General features: G+C 49.2%; 6 protein-coding genes and 2 non-coding genes across 8 annotated transcripts in view; 2 read left to right on the top strand and 6 right to left on the bottom strand.

The window, feature by feature from the left end:
- Positions 1-612: 612 nt before the first annotated feature.
- Positions 613-4,826, bottom strand: LOC137911953 (glycerol kinase 3-like). Its single transcript, XM_068756294.1, is given in 21 exon segments — positions 613-1,292; positions 1,394-1,480; positions 1,554-1,640; positions 1,736-1,794; positions 1,796-1,877; positions 1,993-2,113; positions 2,170-2,254; positions 2,361-2,454; positions 2,544-2,622; positions 2,705-2,785; positions 2,863-2,905; positions 2,992-3,059; positions 3,157-3,192; positions 3,296-3,362; positions 3,442-3,551; positions 3,627-3,764; positions 3,840-3,919; positions 3,998-4,075; positions 4,159-4,265; positions 4,341-4,414; positions 4,704-4,826. Coding segments are annotated over 21 exon segments (1,680 nt in total). The 5' UTR covers positions 4,797-4,826; the 3' UTR covers positions 613-1,281.
- A 376-nt stretch (positions 4,827-5,202) lies between these two features.
- On the bottom strand, positions 5,203-5,274 carry trnae-uuc (transfer RNA glutamic acid (anticodon UUC)). The gene has a single exon. It is a non-coding gene; the product is annotated as a tRNA-Glu (tRNA).
- A 185-nt stretch (positions 5,275-5,459) lies between these two features.
- trnae-uuc (transfer RNA glutamic acid (anticodon UUC)) lies at positions 5,460-5,531 on the bottom strand. The gene has a single exon. It is a non-coding gene; the product is annotated as a tRNA-Glu (tRNA).
- Positions 5,532-5,707: 176 nt separating this feature from the next.
- si:dkey-75a21.2 (uncharacterized protein LOC794385 homolog) lies at positions 5,708-7,924 on the bottom strand. Its single transcript, XM_068756511.1, has 6 exons — positions 7,819-7,924; positions 7,023-7,229; positions 6,829-6,944; positions 6,512-6,744; positions 6,351-6,419; positions 5,708-6,269 (listed from the first exon to the last, which is right to left on the bottom strand). The coding sequence occupies exons 1-6, from the start codon at positions 7,897-7,899 to the stop codon at positions 5,896-5,898; spliced, it is 1,080 nt and encodes a 359-aa protein (XP_068612612.1). The 5' UTR covers positions 7,900-7,924; the 3' UTR covers positions 5,708-5,895.
- A 125-nt stretch (positions 7,925-8,049) lies between these two features.
- On the top strand, positions 8,050-10,465 carry wbp4 (WW domain binding protein 4). The gene is made up of 10 exons (XM_068756470.1): positions 8,050-8,151; positions 8,249-8,321; positions 8,403-8,465; positions 8,764-8,890; positions 8,973-9,206; positions 9,285-9,355; positions 9,443-9,518; positions 9,591-9,763; positions 9,838-10,073; positions 10,164-10,465. Coding segments are annotated over exons 1-10 (1,260 nt in total). The 5' UTR covers positions 8,050-8,149; the 3' UTR covers positions 10,369-10,465.
- A 185-nt stretch (positions 10,466-10,650) lies between these two features.
- On the bottom strand, positions 10,651-12,862 carry mtrf1 (mitochondrial translational release factor 1). Its single transcript, XM_068756445.1, has 9 exons — positions 12,379-12,862; positions 12,167-12,264; positions 12,012-12,093; positions 11,818-11,925; positions 11,571-11,743; positions 11,353-11,470; positions 11,147-11,283; positions 10,986-11,084; positions 10,651-10,896 (listed from the first exon to the last, which is right to left on the bottom strand). Exons 1-9 carry the CDS (start codon positions 12,779-12,781, stop codon positions 10,765-10,767), a joined length of 1,350 nt encoding a protein of 449 aa, XP_068612546.1. The 5' UTR covers positions 12,782-12,862; the 3' UTR covers positions 10,651-10,764.
- A 300-nt stretch (positions 12,863-13,162) lies between these two features.
- Positions 13,163-15,161, top strand: LOC137912239 (coiled-coil domain-containing protein 122). The gene is made up of 6 exons (XM_068756587.1): positions 13,163-13,190; positions 13,460-13,575; positions 13,826-14,224; positions 14,304-14,420; positions 14,501-14,574; positions 14,664-15,161. The coding sequence occupies exons 1-6, from the start codon at positions 13,163-13,165 to the stop codon at positions 14,737-14,739; spliced, it is 810 nt and encodes a 269-aa protein (XP_068612688.1). The 3' UTR covers positions 14,740-15,161.
- Positions 15,162-16,900: 1,739 nt separating this feature from the next.
- zgc:65895 (uncharacterized protein LOC393546 homolog) overlaps positions 16,901-17,952 on the bottom strand; it is a 2,691-nt gene continuing 1,639 nt past the window's right edge. Inside the window, exon 2 of the mRNA XM_068756586.1 lies at positions 16,901-17,855. Within this exon, the coding sequence (XP_068612687.1) occupies positions 17,604-17,855 (252 nt within the window). The 3' untranslated portion in view covers positions 16,901-17,603. The remainder of the gene's footprint in view (positions 17,856-17,952) is intronic.

Below are 17,952 nucleotides of genomic sequence, written 5' to 3'. Positions count from 1 at the left end.
GGCGCGCGGTGGAATTTAGCCGTAAAAAAACAAACAAAACATTATTTTTAAATCTTTTTTTTTATGATTCACAGATATCTAAAAATTTAAACGGAATGTTTCCTACGCAGGAAAAAAACTACACGTCGAGGAAACTTGTATATGCAAATGAGGTCAAACATACAACCTTGAGCTCGTGCGTTGATGACGCAGCCGCGCGAATTCGGCAAAAGAAAAGATGAACTAAAACGCAATAAAGTGAAATGATTAAACACTAAAGTGGAGTATTTTACTCACCTGGCGTGGAACACCTGCCGGCGGAGGCGCGCGTCTGAACTCTGAGGGAAGCCGCTGCGCGCGTTCGTTGGAAATAGAAACCACGCCCCTTGTTTAACCTCAGGTTTCTCAGAAAAGGGTGCGACCGGCCACAGCTTTATGTGTATTTATTTTTTAATCTCGCTTCTATTTGAATGCAGGGAAACTTATTTTTGTCGTTTAAAACTGTCACTATTTTTATTTTTGCAAGTCAATATAGCAAAATCAAACGAAGAAAAAAATCAAAGCGACAAGTTAGATTTTCAGTGAATTTAAAGGCATTTATTCTGAAACCTGCCCCCCCCCCCCCCCCCCCAGAGCAAGTTCTTCATCACAATTCCAACATCAACTTTACAGTTCAACGACTCTTCATCGTGACAAAGACTCAGACGTGTTCGCACACATCCGGGGGGGGGGGGGGCAGGAGACGCTCCCGCATTCTTCTGAAAGTCTTAACACTTTATATCCCATAATTTAAGAATAAATACCGATTCGCCGGCTTCACAGGAGGGAGGAGTCAAAGGTTTTTCTCGTGTCTTTTCGCCAGATTGACGGATTTCCAGGATTTTCTTTTTCCCCTCTTATTTCCCCAGAGAATAAATTCAGACTCTAATGAATAAATAATCCGGATTGTATAAATCTGGTTCCAGTGAATTAAACATTTTCACAGTTACGGTAACGGAGCAGTAGATTTGATCAGAATGTCCTAAAACAGTTCAAAAATAAAATTTAAAAATACATGCAAAATAAATAAATTCAAACCTCGACCGCTGAGAAATGCACGTATCCAGAATCTGTTTACCCTAATCCAGATTAGATGGAGAACTTCTCTAAACGCATTGGAAAGGTTCCGACAACCCATTTACTCTGCCGTAATCCGGTGGAACCTTCATCCGGAGTGTCTTCCCACTTTAGAATTCCCGCTGGTCCGGCATCGGGAGCGTCTGCTCCCGCTCTCCTCTCTCGGATTCACCAGCAGTCGGCAGACTAGTCGCGTCCTGAAGTCACAGTAGAAAAAAAAAATTTAAAAAAGGTTTCAATCCCGAAGCGGAAAAACAGATGTGAAATAATCCCACAGAAACCGGATTAAAATGCCGACCTGCCAGGTATTTGGCGCCGATTAACATCAACACGCTGCCGAGGATGTAGAAGCCCAGCGGGGCGCTGCTGAAGATGCTGCTTTCACCTTCAGGTTGATGGGGGGGGGGATTAGCAAAAACAGAATAAAAGTAACAGTCTGCGAAGCCTCGAATACGCACCGTTCCCGCTCCCGACGGGTTCCGCCGTCTCCCAGTTCATGGATCTCTGCACCGCCTTCTTCCACCGAGCGAAGCGAAACTCGCTCTCTGCGAAAGCACGACACGACACGACCACCGTCCGATTTCCCGCCAAGATGGCGACGCCGGCAAAAAACAAACAGACAAGAGGCAGCCGACGCTACCTTCGGGGTTGATCTGGGGCTCGAACCTCTCAGAGGTGACTTCGCTAAGGTCCTCGGGCCAGGCTCCAGACGCTGACCCCCTCCGCCGACCCGGCCGCCATCGCCGCCCCGAGGGCCGTGGTCTCGGGCATGGACGGTCTCACTGGAAGTTACGGCGGGGGCGGCGTTTAAAAAGGAAATCCTCCAGCAGCAGAGGGGAGCGCAAGACGGAACCAGGAGCCGCCAGCAGGGGGCCACCAAAAACGTTCACATCTTACCCACGGGGATGCGGAGAATGTCCGCCTGCAGCTGCATCAGCAGCCTGTTGGACGTCATCCCGCCGTCCACCTGGAGCTGAGTCAGCGGGATGCCGCTGTCCTGATTCATGGCGTCCAGGAGCTGCGGCAAACGATTAGTTATTACACGCGTGAACGGGGGGGGTAAAGGGGGCTCACCTCCCGGGTCTGGAAACAAACGGCCTCCAGCGCCGCGAAGGCGAGATGGCTCCTATTGGTGAACTGAGTCAACCCGCAGACAATCCTGCGACAAAGAGAGAGAGAGAGAGAGAGAGAGAGAGAGGATTTCATCTTTCATCCGTGAAGCTCCGAAGCATCTGCCCCCTCCGCGGGGTGGGTGTTGGTTCTACCCCCGTGCGCTGGGCTCCCAGTAAGGCGCGTAAAGGCCCGAGAAGGCGGGAACGAAGTAGAGGTAGGACGTGCCGACCGACGCGGCCAGCTTCTCTGCAGACAGAGGTCGCACGTTTTAAAAGAGGAAGTCAAACGAAGGCGGGGGGGGAGCGCGCCTGATCCGCCGCCGCCGCCGCTCCTACCGAGCTCCTCCGACGAGCCGATGATCCCGAGATTGTCCTGCAGCCAGCGGACCGCGGCTCCCGCGATGGCCACGGAGCCCTGAGGGGGGGGGGAGGTCAGGAATGAGGCAGGTTGAGAAACGACAAAAAAAAAAAAAGGAAAACGCAGGGCGCCGCCGCACCTCCAGGGCATAGCAGGCGGGTTCGTCCCGGCCCAGTTTGTACGCCACGGTGGTCAGGAGGCCGTGGTCGGACATGACGGGCTGCAAAAAAAAAAAAGGAGAGGTGGGACGGCGTCGCTTCTACGAGCGGAGCAGCAGCGGTTCTTTGAGCGACGGACCTTGGGTCCCGTGTTCCTCAGGAGAAAGCAGCCGGTTCCGTACCTGCGACACGGGGGGAAAAAAAAGGGAACGCTCAGCGGCGCCGAACGGAACCCGAAGCGGCGAAAACGCCTCGGAAACCGGCTCACGTGTTTTTAGCGTGGCCGTCCCGGAAGCACATCTGTCCAACGAGCGCCGCCGACTGATCCCCGAGACACTGGTGGGGGGGGGGGGGGGACACACGAGTCTATCAGGAAACCGCCGAAACAGCAACGCCACGGAGACGACGCGGGAAAAGCAGATTATAGACTCACCCCGGAGATGGGAATGCCGGAAAGAGCTCCGGATTTCTGTCAGAAGAGAGGATTGAAAAAACGGGTTTCAGCTTCCTTTGCAGAAAACAAATCTCCGTTAGCTTATTAGCAGCCCGACGCTATCGGCGGCGTCGCTCACCACGAGGCCGTAGATTTCCGAGGAGCTCCGAACTCGGGGTAAGATTTCCATCGGAATGCCGAAATACCTGCGACGGGAATCGACGTCACAGACAAATCCGGCGAAGCTCCAAAAAAAAAAACCCAAATCCAAGATGGCCGTCTTACCGGCAGAGTTCTGGGTCCCAGTCCAGCGTGTGGATGTTGAACAGCATGGTCCTGCTGGCGTTGGTCACATCGGTGCAGTGGACCCCCCCCGACCTCCCTCCGGTCAGACACTGTTGGACACGGGAAGTCTGTCGGCCGGGTCTGTCCCGTTTTTAAAAAAAAGCTCGAGGCGTCTCCTCTCGTACCCAGATGAGCCAGGAGTCCACGGTGCCGAACGCGGCGCGGCGGGACAGGACGGCGCCGCGGACCTCGTCCACGTTGTCCAGCAGCCAGCGGAGCTTCACGGCGCTGAAGTAGGTGCTGATCGGGAGCCCCGTCTTGTGCTGCGGGGGGGGTGAAGATGAGAGAAACCATGGCGACGCCCCCCCCCCCCCCCCCCCCCGCTAACGGGAGCTCACCTTCAGGTGGTTCTTATTCCTGCCTGGGGTTTTATCGATCAGCCGTTCAACCGTCGATTGCGTCCGCAGGTCCAGCCAAACTGAAGGGGGGTGGGGGGGAGGGGGGGGGCACCGTTACGTCAACGCAGACAGGGAAGGACGCCGAACAGAGGCTTTACCGATGGCGTTGTAGAGGGGCTCCCCCGTCTCTTTGTCCCAGACAAGCGTGGTCTCTCTTTGGTTGGTCACCCCGATAGCTGCGAGCGAAAAGCGGCGGAGGATTCAAATCTGTGAAGTGATCTGTGAAGAGGGGGGGGGGGGGGGGAGAGGGGGGGGGTACCTTTAATGTTTGAAATGTCCACGTTGAGCTGGGTGAGTTTCTCACACGTCCGCTCCATGCACTCGAACACCGACCGCAGGATCTCTTTGGGGTCCTCCTCCACCCACCTGAAAGATCAAAGATCAAAGATCAAAGCCCGTAGCTTCGGGCTTCAGGAGAAGGGTCAACGTGGCCTCGCTCACCCTTCTTTGGGGAAGCTCTGTTTGATTTCCACCTGATGATGGCTGAGGAGCTCGGCCGTTTTTGAGTTAAACACCTCGAGAGAGAGAGAGAGAGAGAGAGAGAGAGAGAGAGAGAGAGAGAGAGAGAGAGACGGGATTAGCCTGAATTGATTCGGACAGCGCCCTCCTCCTCTGAGTTTAGCAATAAAATGATTGGCATCAGTCGATTGAACATATATTGATAATATTTTTCATTGTGATGAAAAAAACAAAACACTGGGAATTGATCGATCAATGTGAAATCCATAAACTGTAACACCTAAACGCGCCGGACTACCCGACCGGGAGTCCTTGTGTCACGCCCCCCCCCCCCGTTTGTCCTACCAGAAACCGGGTGGAGCTCGTGCCCTGGTCGATGGCGGCCACCAGCGGCCCCAGCGTTATCCGGTGTGAGGACGCCGCCATGGTGCCGTTCATGGGGCACCAAAGCTGGGTAAACAAACCGATTACTACCGCCCCGGCAAAGCAGGCGAGCCGTGAGTCCGTCGACGAATTACGACGTAACTCACCCTGACGCTCAATGATGATGTAACCATATAAAAACGATTCTTTTTTTTTAATCACATTTACATTTACATACATTTTCTTTTTCAACGAGCCTCTCCAATAAGATTTCGTCTTAATAAATATTCGTTTATATTTATTTAATATATGTTGCGAAATTGTCTTTCTTGCAGTCAGCTCTGGACATTACAATACATTACATACATATTTAACTTAAAAATTGTCAGTACAGTATATATATGTAATTTATTTTTTAAATGGTTTAACAATTTATATAAACATATTTGAGATGATTTCCAGAAATATGTCCAAAAGGTAGTTCCCATACCGGGAGTCGAACCCGGGCCGCCTGGGTGAAAACCAGGAATCCTAACCGCTAGACCATATGGGACATCTACGACAATGTAGTCAACTTTCCTGTTTTGAGACGAGCCTCTCCGAAAAGATTCATTTTAATGTGTCCGGCTTGGCCGCCATCTTTTTTCAGATTCTTCTTATGAATTAAAAGGCGATACTCTATTTAAAATTAATATGCGGATAATTACTGAGTGTACATGTACACGAAAAGAAAAGTAGTTCCCATACCGGGAGTCGAACCCGGGCCGCCTGGGTGAAAACCAGGAATCCTAACCGCTAGACCATATGGGACTCTTTTCTGCATTTTGTCGTCTTCTTTCTAGATTGTTTCTCTCTGCATATGTCATTATAGTTTAGGAATATGCGCAAAATGCAACTCCATAACCACGACGTTGATGTGTCCCCGTCGTGTGTTTGTTTCCATTACTTACTTCCATAAAAAGACAAAAACGTGAAACAATGACCATTCACTCTTTAATGAATTGTGAGAAAGCCTTTCATATAAAGAAAAAAAATACACCAAAATATACTTCGGAAATATTCTTTTCAGGAGATTTTCAGACTGAATCTATTGAAGGATATATTAAAGCTCAAATAACTCTTATCTTTAACAGTTCTTGACAAAATGCTATCATAACGGCAGCTCAGAAAGACGCTACTGATCACTATTGGTCTCCTTTTCCTGCACAAAAAAAGACAAATTGTGCGGCGAACTCATCGCTCTTCCTTGTTTGGTGTAAGGATGTTCTCTTCTAGAGCCCTTTGGGGGCCTGCCAGCTCTGGAGGCTTTTCTCCCCCGCAAAGCTCTCGGTGCGGGATGGACACGGACCTTGGAAGACGTGCGGGTCGTCGTCCCGAAGCAGACCAGGGCAGACTTAAGAGCACCGTCGGTTTTTAGATTGTGAAAATTGGACACAAATGATCTAAGTGGCGCAGTGAAAGCCGGGTCGTCTCGTAGTTTGCTTTTGACGAGCCCGATGATGTCATCAAGCTGTCCCTCCAGAAACTCCGGGCTGTCTTCTGGTATGCCTGAACACATTAAGATATGTCAACCGACTTTGTTGGAAACAATTATAGTCAAATGTGAGAAGCCGAGACAAGAACACCGACTCTGATCTGCTGCTCCTGTGGCGTCGGCAGATACCTCTTCTTCAACGACCTGGTGGGCGTCGCCTATTCCTGGTAAATAAAGGAAATAAGGAAGTTACCTTGTCATTGTCTCTATGACTCCATACATTTTAATATTTAATATTTAACACGCCAAAAGTTACCTGACGAGTCATTAATAACGTAGTATACTTGTTCCTCCTGCAGATCATACTTTAGCGTGTCAATCGCGGTCACGGGAGAATGGCCATTCTCGTACAGCCCCGTCAGTTTAATAATGGTGGCGGCAGGCTCATTGTCTTTTTGGCAAGTATTCTCAGAGGCCAACGGATGGTTGTGCTGATTCCTCCAGTTCACGTGGAGGAAGAAACCATCCGCCGTGTGAGGGTCTGTCGACCTGTGGAGTGTAGAGAAACACAGATCGTCACACATTTGTGCAGGGGGGGGGGCTCTAATGAGCGTGTTTCATTTGTATTTTTACCTCGACCGCCTGTCCTCCATGTGTCTTTTCAGGACAAGAAAGATGGTTGCCGGGCAGTTTGTGTTGCGGGAGAGTTTGCCACTTGAGTAGGTTTTGTACTGGCATCTGAGATCAACCTGTTGAACGCTCGGGTTCGTTAGCTTACGTGCGTTTTGTGCTGCACACGAATACATAATGTAAGAGGCAACACTTACTCTATACGCATTGTACCGCCCGGACTGCGGGTAGGTCCTCGCTATCCTCCATGTCCAGGCGGAGGAATACTGAAGGTCCTGCAGCCATTTGTCGACCTCCTCCTCGGTGGAGAGTTTGACTTTCAAATGAACGCGAAAATAATCCTCCTTGACGTCACTGGGTTCGTTTACGCACAGCAGATGGGTGTAGCCAGACGGTAGGAGTTTCTGTCATTTAAAGTGCAACAACGTGAGAACAACAATGGCCAACAGCGTCAGACGAGCTTAATGGCGTTGATATCCAACACCGATGCAAAGTGTCTCCACTGATTCTGCACTATCACGGGAATAATAGCAAAACGACTCGAATGTAGCACTGTTGAGGTATGCTAAACTGACCAAGACATGTGTTTTAAAAATCACGTAGAGTCACACAAGCAGGATATTAGTTGCTACTTTCGAGTTGTTTATTTTTAATAACTTCAACCTCAAGGACTGACGTGCTTTTAAAGATTTTGGTTCACTTGTTTTAATGTTTAATGCACTTGATTGTTGCGAGCTAGCTTGCTAGCTCCCCCTCTATTATCGTTCAACATTGATTAAAGCCTCTTTTTCACTTATTCCCTCATTCCCGACTCGAACAGACGAGCGTTAACCTCTGTTTACAGGAAGTTTTATTATGTCAACACGTAATTCAGAGCGTCGTCGTTCGCACTTCCTATCTCTCTGCCGGACGGTCCACGCAGAAATGCGACCGTGTAGAAACAACTCTTCCCATTGTTAAAAGACTCCCAATCGGAACACATGACCGGTTTACCTCCAGGAGTTCCGCTCCCCCGTTTGGTCGACAGTGTTGACATGTAAGAACGCGACTCCAAACGGCTAATGTTGACGACATCGAGGCGTACTCGTTGCTCCGTGACTGGAAAGCTAGCAAACAGTAAAAAAAAAAAAAAAAAAAAAAAATCAACACGTAACGACGTTCCGGGATATCCAGCCAATCAGAAGGCAGAGAAGGCCTTGTTTCGTCGTCTTCATCCGGGTTAAGGCGACGGATAATGACGCAATCATTAATGGACAGTGTTGTCGTTCCTGTAAAGTAGAAGTAAAGCCGCTTCTCTGTCGTTAATGAACCTCCAAGACTAAAAATGTAAGTAATAACGGATACTCGGAGAACTACAACGTGTACAAAAGGTAACTCTCACCCAATCGTGTCGTTGCTAGCTAAAATGTGTTTACGTTTTCAGGGCTGATTACTGGAAATCACAACCAAGGAAATTTTGTCAGTACTGCAAATGCTGGATCGCGGACAATAAGCCCGTGAGTACTTTTATATATATATCGTGTTTCCGGGGATGGTTTCTACTCTTTATGCCCTTTTTTGCCTGTTTCCCTCTGCAGAGCATCGAGTTCCATGAACGAGGGAAGAACCACAAAGAAAATGTTACTGCAAAGATCTCGGAGGTACTAACGTTACTACCAGCTTCCAGTGAAAAACACGATCAATAAAAAAAGATACACATTATAATATGTTATAAATGCTTTATTGTTTAGTTTGTTTGTTTGTTTGTTTCAAGCAGAATAAAAATGTAAAAAATATAATAAAATAAATAATACCTTTTTGTGTAAAAGAAACCATATATCGAACAAAGAAACAAAAACCAAATAAATATGTCCAAAACAAACACCGTTAAGATTGGACTCTAAGCTTGCTTCTTATCGGCTACCGGCAACTTGTCTCATCCGATCTTTCTCTGTGCAGATTAAAAAGAAGAGTGTTGACAAAAAGAAGCAGGAGGAACGCATGGCCAAAGACTTTGCAGCGATGGAAGAGGCTGCGATGAAAGCGTATGAGGAAGATCTGAAGAGGATGGAAAGGGAGGCGGCGGGTAAAGCTGGGACAATTCATGGCAATAATGCGGAGCACGCGGGGAAACTGAGGAGATGCTTTTGTTTTTTTGGGGGTTTTAGGAATAGAGTCACCGGTAACCCCCCGCTCGAATCGTCAGCCTCAACCCCTAGTGAGAGTCCCGGGGAAAAACGAGGCGAAGAACCAGGCGAAAAAGGAGGTGAAGAAAGAGCCAAAGAAACATCAAAGGCAATTCAAGGCAAATGCGAAGCCCAGACAGCAAAACGACACGCAGGTTTGGGCCGAAGGACAAACGGATGACGGAACCAAATACTTTTACAACCCAACAACCGGAGGTGAGGACGCCGCCGCTTTAATATTTAAAATCCTCCACTAATTCCACTCATTGAAGCATCTTTGTATTTTGAATATAGAATCTCAGTGGGAGGAAGCGGGCAGATTCAAGGGCGAAAATCCAGCCTTTGAACAGCCAGCAGAGACAAAGGTGAATAAACAATACAGTTTATGTATTTTTAATGTCGTTTTTAAATGGAGGCGTCGGTTTCTTCATCAACATTGTGTTTCTCTTCAGAGCTCTTCAGGCCGTCCTTGGAATGAGGCCGTCAGCCCTGATGGTTACACGTATTACTACAACTCGGAGACGAGAGGTAGAATAATTTAGCGGGGGGATTTATTCCTGTTTTAATCCGGGAATGTAAATCGCATTCCGTATCTTTCAGAGTCCAGCTGGGAAAAGCCAGCAGACTTTCCCCCCACCGAGGCACCTGGAGGCAACCCGGAGGGGGGGGGTCAGGAGGGGCAGCTTTCCGTAGCAGAGGACACATCGGCACCACAGAAGGTTGAAGTCCCTGAAGACAGCCAGCGAAGCAAAGTCCCGAAGCTCGGCGTCAGGGTGAGAGGAAACACTTTTAACGTCCGCTTGTGCGATTCTGGGGAGGGTTTAAAACAGTGTTGTTTCGTTTTCAGAAAAGGAAAGCTGGATCTGAGCCTTTGGAAGAGGAGGATAAAGTCGTAGTCGATGAAAACACCCCGAAAGAGGGCGCCGAGGAGAAGAAAAAAGAGGAAGCAATCCCAAACAAGATGGCTGAACCTGAGGAGAAGAAGCGGGAAGTTGCGATACAAAAGCAGACCCAAGTCAGGAGGCGGAAAGCTGCAAATCCGTATGGAGCCTGGGAAAAGATCAAGGAGGAGGTGGATCCATAGTAAGTGCTGCTGATGAACGGTGACACTGATAAAGCAACATTTTATTAAAGATGGTGAACCCTGAATGTCCCCTTTGACTTCCTGTCCAGTGCCAAAGTGGATTTGCAGCTGCCCCAGGTGGAAGGATGGTCGGCCAGCGCTCCGGCCGATCTGCCCCCGGAGCCGAAACCGAAGTTCAAGGAACGCATCATCACCTCGCTCGGCGATGAAGGCGGATCCACTTCGTTCAGGAAAAGCAAGACGCAGAACGGCAAATCCCGGAGCCTCCGACAGAGAGACGACGACGACGATTGACGACGGAAAGCAGCAGAATAAGACTTTTTACGCACCGAGGAACGGACTTTGAAACGTGTTGAATTCAAATAAAGTTCCGAAGTAAATCACGAACAAACGGCACAGGAAGTTATTTTCATTTGATTATAATTAGATCAAATATTCCCACTTTGTGCGCAAAACGCTAGAACCAGCTAGCTAGCGTTAGCGAAACATTAAAGCCGAAAAGCGAATGTTCTGCATTTGTCCGAAAACAATCCGGTTTAAAAAAATATGCAAGAATTCTGCAAGTCAAAACGCATTTTAGATTTTTTTTTTTATTACCAAAATAAATTAGCTGCAGCTCATCTTCCAACCGAATCGAAATAAAGACATATTTCCATTCGGGGGGGGGGGGGGGTTGCACCGCTGTGGCCGTCAATCTGCAGATTGACCAGACGCGGGCGGTTTCAGGCTGCTCTCCGCCGCCCTCAGCAGAGCGTCCATCTCGGAGCGTTTGAGGACGTCGCAGATCAGACGGTAGAACGGCTCCCCTCCTCTCATGAACTCCTAAAAGAGAAATGAGTCAAACTCACTCAAAGCATAACCGAAATAGCCCCTCCCACTCCCCCTCCCCCTCCCCCCCTTCCAAATCTAACCTTGATGTCTCTCGCCGCATATCCGGTCCTGTGGTCCGTGACGCGATCCTGGTTGAAGTTGTAGGTGCGAATCCTCTCCGACTGAGAGCGCGTGCCCACCTGCGAGGGATAGGCGTCACGGGAAGACGAAGAAGAGGAGGCCGGCGGATTACGACACCGACCTGCTGCTTCCGAGCTCGGTGCCTCTGGTCGTTCTCTTTGCTCGCCATGCTCTGATAGAGCCTGAATTTAAGCATCCGCATGGCGGCGTCTCTGTTTTGCAGCTGGGAGCGAGTCTGCTGACACTCGGCGGATAAACCTGGAGAGCAAAACCATGAGAGAAGATGACTTCGGTTATCCCCCCCCCGAGATCTGCCGGCGTCTCCACCTGTGGGGAGGTGAACGACGCGCACCGCGCTGTCCGTCGTGTTCACGCTCTGGCCGCCGGCGCCCCGCGATCTGAACGTGTCGATCCGGAGATCCTTTGGATCGATGTGGACGTCCAGCTGGGAATAAAAAAAAGGAGAAAATTAAAAAAAAAAAGTAGTTCTAAAAATCGCCACCGGATTAACGGAAGAGGAAGAACCGCGAAGAAGAGCGGCGCACCTCCGCCGGCTGAGGCAGGATGATGACGGTCATGGTTCCCGTGTGGATGCGCTGCATCCTGGAGGAGAGGCCCACCTCGGGGATTATTTGCACCCGGTGCGTTCCTCCTTCACGCCGAAGGAGCCTGTAGACGTTCTCCCCGGCGATTCTCACCGCCGCGTGGTGCAAACCGCCTGAGGGAAGCAGTCAAACGCGGGGGGAGACACAAACACAAAACACCGGAACCCGATCGGAGGGGAACGCTCACCGTAATCGGCGTGCGTGTAGTTCAGAACCTCAAAGTCCCAGCTCATGTAGGAGGCAAAGCCCTGGTACATTTCAAACATCTCCGCGGCGAATTGCTGAGAGATGTCGCCTGAAAAAAAACGCGCAAAAGGAGATCGTCTCAGAAGAATCGAACCGTCGGGGGGGATGGTCAAAACGTCAGAAGTCCTCTCGCACCTCCCGTGGTGCGTCCCGACACGACCTCCAGCAGGACGTCGCTGGAGTCGAGCGGGTCGGGCGGCACGAGGGCTTGCATCAGCTGGGAGATCAAAGAGACGTGAAAAACGCCGCGTCAACGCAAAAATCCGACGCGCGCATCTCCGGGTTCTTACGTCGCTTCTCGACGCATCCACTCTGCGGGAAATTTGCTCCTCTTCCTCCTTCAGCAGCTGCGTCAGTTGCTCGTCTTCATCTTTGCCGCCAGCGGAATCTGCAATAAGATGGAAAAGATGTCTCTTTTTATTTTTTAGTTAATCACAGACATCGCTTTCTATGCAATCCCTGTTGTGTTACTAATAAAAATGGAAGCTAAAAAAACACTCACTCTGCAGAAGTGACAGTTCCTCGAGGTCTTTCAGGGCTTCCTCAATCCTCTCAAACATGTTTACCAGAGGCTGCAGCTCCGTGCGTCTCCTTAGCAACGCTTTTCTCTCCGACTCGCTGAGGTGTAAATACCGCAGCTTCTTTCCGATGTCTCCGTAATCCTCCACAATCTGATGAATGTACTTCTGAACAGACACGTTGTTGTGCAAGTCTCCGAAATCGCTGTGACGGAAGCGTTTTGGTACGACCGTCCTCCGGAGTCGCGCCTCTGTCGCGTTAGCATGTTTCGCACCGGTGTGTCCCGTCAGAGTCCCCGGTCGTCCTTCTCCTATTCCTCTTCTGCCGTTGCTGTAAATTGCACGGCTGCTTGAAGTGCAAACCCGGAACCACCGACTGGCGAACATTTGTCCGCATTTAAAGAGCTATTTATGAAGTCAAACCATATTTAAAAGCGCTAACAACAACTGTTTAAAAGCCATGCTATCGCTAACTAAAGATACCGGATGTAAGATACCGGATGTCGTTTGGAGAACGAGAGCGAGGAGACGTAGAAGCGGTGATATATGGGAGATGTAGTTTAATATACGTAAACTTTTTTGTTTCTTTAATTATCCATTTTGTGATTAAACTATACATCGCAGGTTGATTAAAAAACAATATTAATATATTGATTTATATCATCAATACAACAAAAATGCTTAAGTACTAGCTAGCTTTACCTGTACTGTAGTTGTTTTTTTATATTCGTTATATTTGCTAATAAAGTTGTACTAATACTGACAAAGATGTCCAACTGTGGAGCAAATGAAGATGGTAAGACGATATTAACTAATAGTAATTAAACAAGATTATTAATAAATATGATTGTGGTATAAACTGTGTATATATATTAAAGCTAATTACACTAAAATTTAATTTCACGGGCCAATTTTAAGCTAATATTAGCTCATTTATATAGCGATAGCATGAACTAAGTTAGCTAACTAAGAAGGCCCAAGTTCATTTTATTGGCTGACAAAAAATAAGTTTCAAACGACATTTCCAGCTGGTTTAAAATAACTTTTATTCCCCCCCCCCCCCAGGAACTCAGGAGAAGCCCGAGTTTTCATTAACCAAGGCGGTGGAGGATGTCAGTCAACACGGCTACACCCAGTCGGAGGCCCTGAAGGAGAAACAGGAGACGCTGCGCTCCCTGCAGGTCCGGATTGACCCCCCCAGATCATTCATTCACAGTCATTGATTAGTTACTAAAATAAAAGTGTGACGTTATATCGAAGCTATAGCTCATATTATGCTGGAACAATATTCACAAGGCTGTTTTTTTTTGTCTTTTTGCGCATAAAAATGGAAATTAGACAACTCAAAGTTAATTTAATATATCTATTGCAATTTGGATTACTTTATGGAAAGAAACCGATGACGAATAAAGGTGTGTGCTTCTTTTGCAGGCCGAGCTTTCAGATGCTGAGAATAAAGCTGTGACGGCAGAGCGGGAGTTGAGATCCAAAGCGAGGGAAATCTTGATTTTGGAGGCCGAGACGGAGCGCCTGGACCATCAGCGCAAAATCCTCCTGGACCGCTGCGCGTCCACGGCCAAGGAGAACGCAGAGCTCCAGGAGGCGAGGGCAGAGGAGGAGCAGCAGGCTCAGGCGGCGCTGGAGGTCTTCAACGCTTACCGAAAGAAGATGCAGAGTCACAGAGAGGCCGTTTTGCATTCGGTTAGCCAGACGGAGGCCCATCGGCTGCTGGGGGAGAAAAGAGCGCAGGTGCGGAGACTGATGGAGAAGAAAGAGCAGCTGCAGGAAGACTTGAAAAATCCGTGCGGAAACACGGCACAGACGGCAAAGGTGGTTCGAATGAGCAGAACGACCCCGAAATATTCGGGTAGGGTGCATTCGTGTCGCTTTGTGCTTTGATCTTCTGCAGAGAGAGGTCGAGGCTTTGAAGGGGGAGATCGCCGCCACGAGGGGGGCCGCAGCCGAGGGGAGGCAGCGACTGCAAAAGGAGCTGGAGACTCAGAACCTCATCAAGAAAGACATCGAGGTATGTCGACGAGGCGTTTTGGAATGTTGTCGCTCTTATTTGGTTTTTTTTACGTAAATTAACAACGCTTGCGCTTCCAGATCCAGAACAAACGCTACGAAGCCATCGTCAAACGGCTCCACTGCCAGCTGAGCAGGTCCCAGGCCGTCCACAGGTAGATCCGACCCCGTTCACACAGCTGCCGTTTAGCTTCATTTAGCGTTAGCTGGCGGGATTTATCTCCATTTCTTGTGTCTCCTTTAGGCAATTGTCTGAAGACATCTACCACATGCAGAGGCAGCTGGCCGAGCTGAAGGGGCAGCTGGAATCACAGTCATGACTCAGCATTTATTATTATTATTATGGATGATTGTTGCTGTTGTTGCTATATTTGAACAGCAGGAGGCGGCAGCGTCCAGCGCGTATATTACATGTTCAAGCGTAAAGCGTTTAGCATTTAGCATTTTCCTAGCCCTCCGCTCTCCTCTGACACGTTTCCTGATATTCCTCTCGAGACGTTTAGACACAAATTCATCGATAAATGAGCAGCAAACATCCTGGAGATCTATAAATAGAACCATTCTGCACATTCCCCTGGCTGACTTGGATTTATTTTAAGCGGTTCCTATTTGTGATCCTTGTCAAACCTTACGTCGTGTCTTATTATCAGTATCAGCGGCGTGGGAGGCCAACCGGCTAAAGTTTTCCTCTGTGACATCATCAGGGATGGGGATATTCCTCAGAAGCCACGGTGACTCATCCTCTCGGTTCCTCCCTCAGGTTCTCGTTAGGCTAAACGGCAAACCGACAACCCCCCCCACCCCCTCCCGCCTTACACAATAATATTTGTCCAAATGTAATTCGCCGGTGACTCATCCTCCGCCTGCAGGTGAAGGTGTTCCAGGCTCCCATTTACACAGGCACGGGCTCAAGTCTCGGCTTGTTTTCTTGCTGGTTTCGTCCGGGCAGTAAATTAGGAATGAAATCTAGAAGGAAGGAAGGAAGGAATTCGCTGTCCTGAACATGCCGTTCCCCGTTTGTCCAGCCTCAAAGTCCTTTTCTTTCAGAGGACAGGGAACATTTTGCCCTTCGCTGTCCTTGTTTATGTTCCCAAAATGTTCCTATGTGAGCAGGGGAAGAAAAAAAAAAAAAAACTACTACTGAGTACTTTGGACTTCTGTTCAAACCCATCGCATTGTGTTGCACCTGCTCGGGTACTAACACTCGGGAAAACTTCCTTTACCGGTGTGACGCGAGTGTTTCTGCTCCGGTTTGATGGCTGTTTTTTTTTTTTTAAACATGAATTCATCTTAAATTGAAAATAAAAAAAAAGTCCTTTGCGTGCCTTCGCACATCTGTTTCAAAAAAAAAAAAGAGAGACCAGGGTTGGGGAAATGAAAGCGAAGGACTGTCTGAGAAGCAGGGAGCAAACAGGAAGTGCTGCACGTGATAAGACGCTGAACCCAGACGGAATTTATACTTTTGCAAATGCGCAGTCGGACGCCGAGTGTGGGCCGGGGGATGCATCCTCACACGTAGCTTCGTTATCGCTGGAAAACGAGTGACGTAAAAAAAAAGAACGGAGAGCAAAACATCCCGATTAAGAGAGGGAAGCTCATTTAGAGAGAGAGATCAAAGGATGCACAGGACAGGGTTTAGCCAGCAGGCCACCAGCTTCCTCAGCATTAAGGCCAGCACAGAGGGAGGTCCGGGTCTGGGGGGGGGGGGGGCAGGCAGGTGGGTGTCTGCTTCCTGCAATGTGCAGCATTTCCTTTACGAACTAAAGTTTACATCCCATCAGGTGTTTGTCGTGAGGTCGCGGCGGCTAATTCAAATAAACGCCCTCGCTAGAATTTACGTCTCCAAACATCGCCGGCGGCATAAATAGACGACTTTAATCCGCGTGTGATCCTTCTGTGATCTCAGAGGACATCCTGTAACGGCGGCGGCGGCGGGGGGGGGGGGGGCTTGAAGAGGACACCTTTCGTCAATGAGGCAGGATTTGCGAAAGTGCCATCTGGTCGCGGAGCGGGATTCCGCTGAGCCGGCCCGCCACGGAGGTCAAGGAAGGTCGACGGCTTTAAATAGAAGCCCCATCAGATCAGAGGCGGAAATTAATTAGATTTTGTAATGGGACGCCCGAACGGACTCTTTTGTCCTTCTTGGGTTACTTTTTTTTATTTATTATTACACTAGGGTTGTAAAAAAAAAAAAGACAGGAAGGTGTTTTAATTTGAAAGAGGAGGGGGGGGGGGTGTCAAACACAGGATGGTTTCCGTCGACCAATCAGAGGTCGAGCGAGGGAAACGAGCTATTTTTTGCCTCGAACTGGGATGTCTGGTTAAGCGAGTTATTTATCGTCTGCGGATGCTTTATTTATGAATTCTAAGCTTGGATTTAAGGTTTCTTTGAAGATATTTCAAGCGCAGGGTATTTATTAGCATAGGTCATATTTTTATTTTAGGTCTTACGAACCATTTAAAGAGACACCAGCAGCCCGGTTCTTTGTTTTCGTCTTTATTGAGGTGCAACCGTCTAGTGCAATTGTGACGTCACATTTTGTGATGGGCCGGAGGGACACGCACGAAAACATTCACGGAAATCGCGTTTGGCAAATTTTCCTTTTCGTCCCCTTCAAGTTGCACGACGAGCAACTCGCACACACTTTGGGCCGTACAAAACAAGACCACAAACTAAAAACACACACAAATGCCATCATTTAAAAATAATAATAATAATAATAATAAGTCCAAATCCTAAATCCTCCCGAACAAAAACAAACAAACCTTGATTCCCTGCATAAATGTTCCGAGAAGGGGGGGCAGTGTGGGGGGGGGGGGGGGTGAACGATGAGGCACAGCTAATATAAATTTATATATTATTCATTTTAAACCGCCTCATCAGTCCCGAACAGCGAAGAGGATTGTCGGATAAAAACAAAAAAAACACTCGCTGGACCCCCCATTCCAGATAAGGGGGGGGGGGGAATCGTTCGAGTTCGTCCGTCGGGGAAACGTTGCACAGACGAGGTTTCCCCCCCCCCCCTCATCGTCACGGCAACAAGGATTGCCTGATTGCTGGTTGTCAAAGTCTCGGTTCAAATAAAAGGTGCAACAAAAACGCGTTTCTCGTCATCAGAGTCCGTTCACAGTAGCGCCAGACTCCTCCCCCCCTCAGAAGGTGCTCCAGCGTGCGGCCCCAGCATTACGCAGAGGGGCCCGAGCTCTGCGTGGCCCCGGCCGGGCCCCCGACGGGAGGCTGGGCGGCGCCGGTCGGGGAGCCCCCGGTCTGGACCTGGGCCTGGAACTGAGCCATCTGCTCGGGGCTCGCCAGGTTCTTCAGGAGGTTGTTCTCCTGCTCCAGCTGAGCGTTGCGCTCGATGAGCTCTTTGATCTGCTCCTTCAGCACCTCCACCTCCTCGCGCACGGCGTACATCAGGTGGCTCTTCACCAGGTCCTGGGGGGGGGGGGGGGGGGGGGGGAGACATCTCTTAGGTTACGCAAACTCACGTTCAGTCGTCATCGTCGAGGACGACGACGCCACTACGACTATT

This window comes from Brachionichthys hirsutus, chromosome 24, assembly GCF_040956055.1.
Source record: "Brachionichthys hirsutus isolate HB-005 chromosome 24, CSIRO-AGI_Bhir_v1, whole genome shotgun sequence".
Lineage (NCBI taxonomy): Eukaryota > Metazoa > Chordata > Actinopteri > Lophiiformes > Brachionichthyidae > Brachionichthys > Brachionichthys hirsutus.
This window is presented reverse-complemented; position numbering and strand designations above follow the sequence as displayed.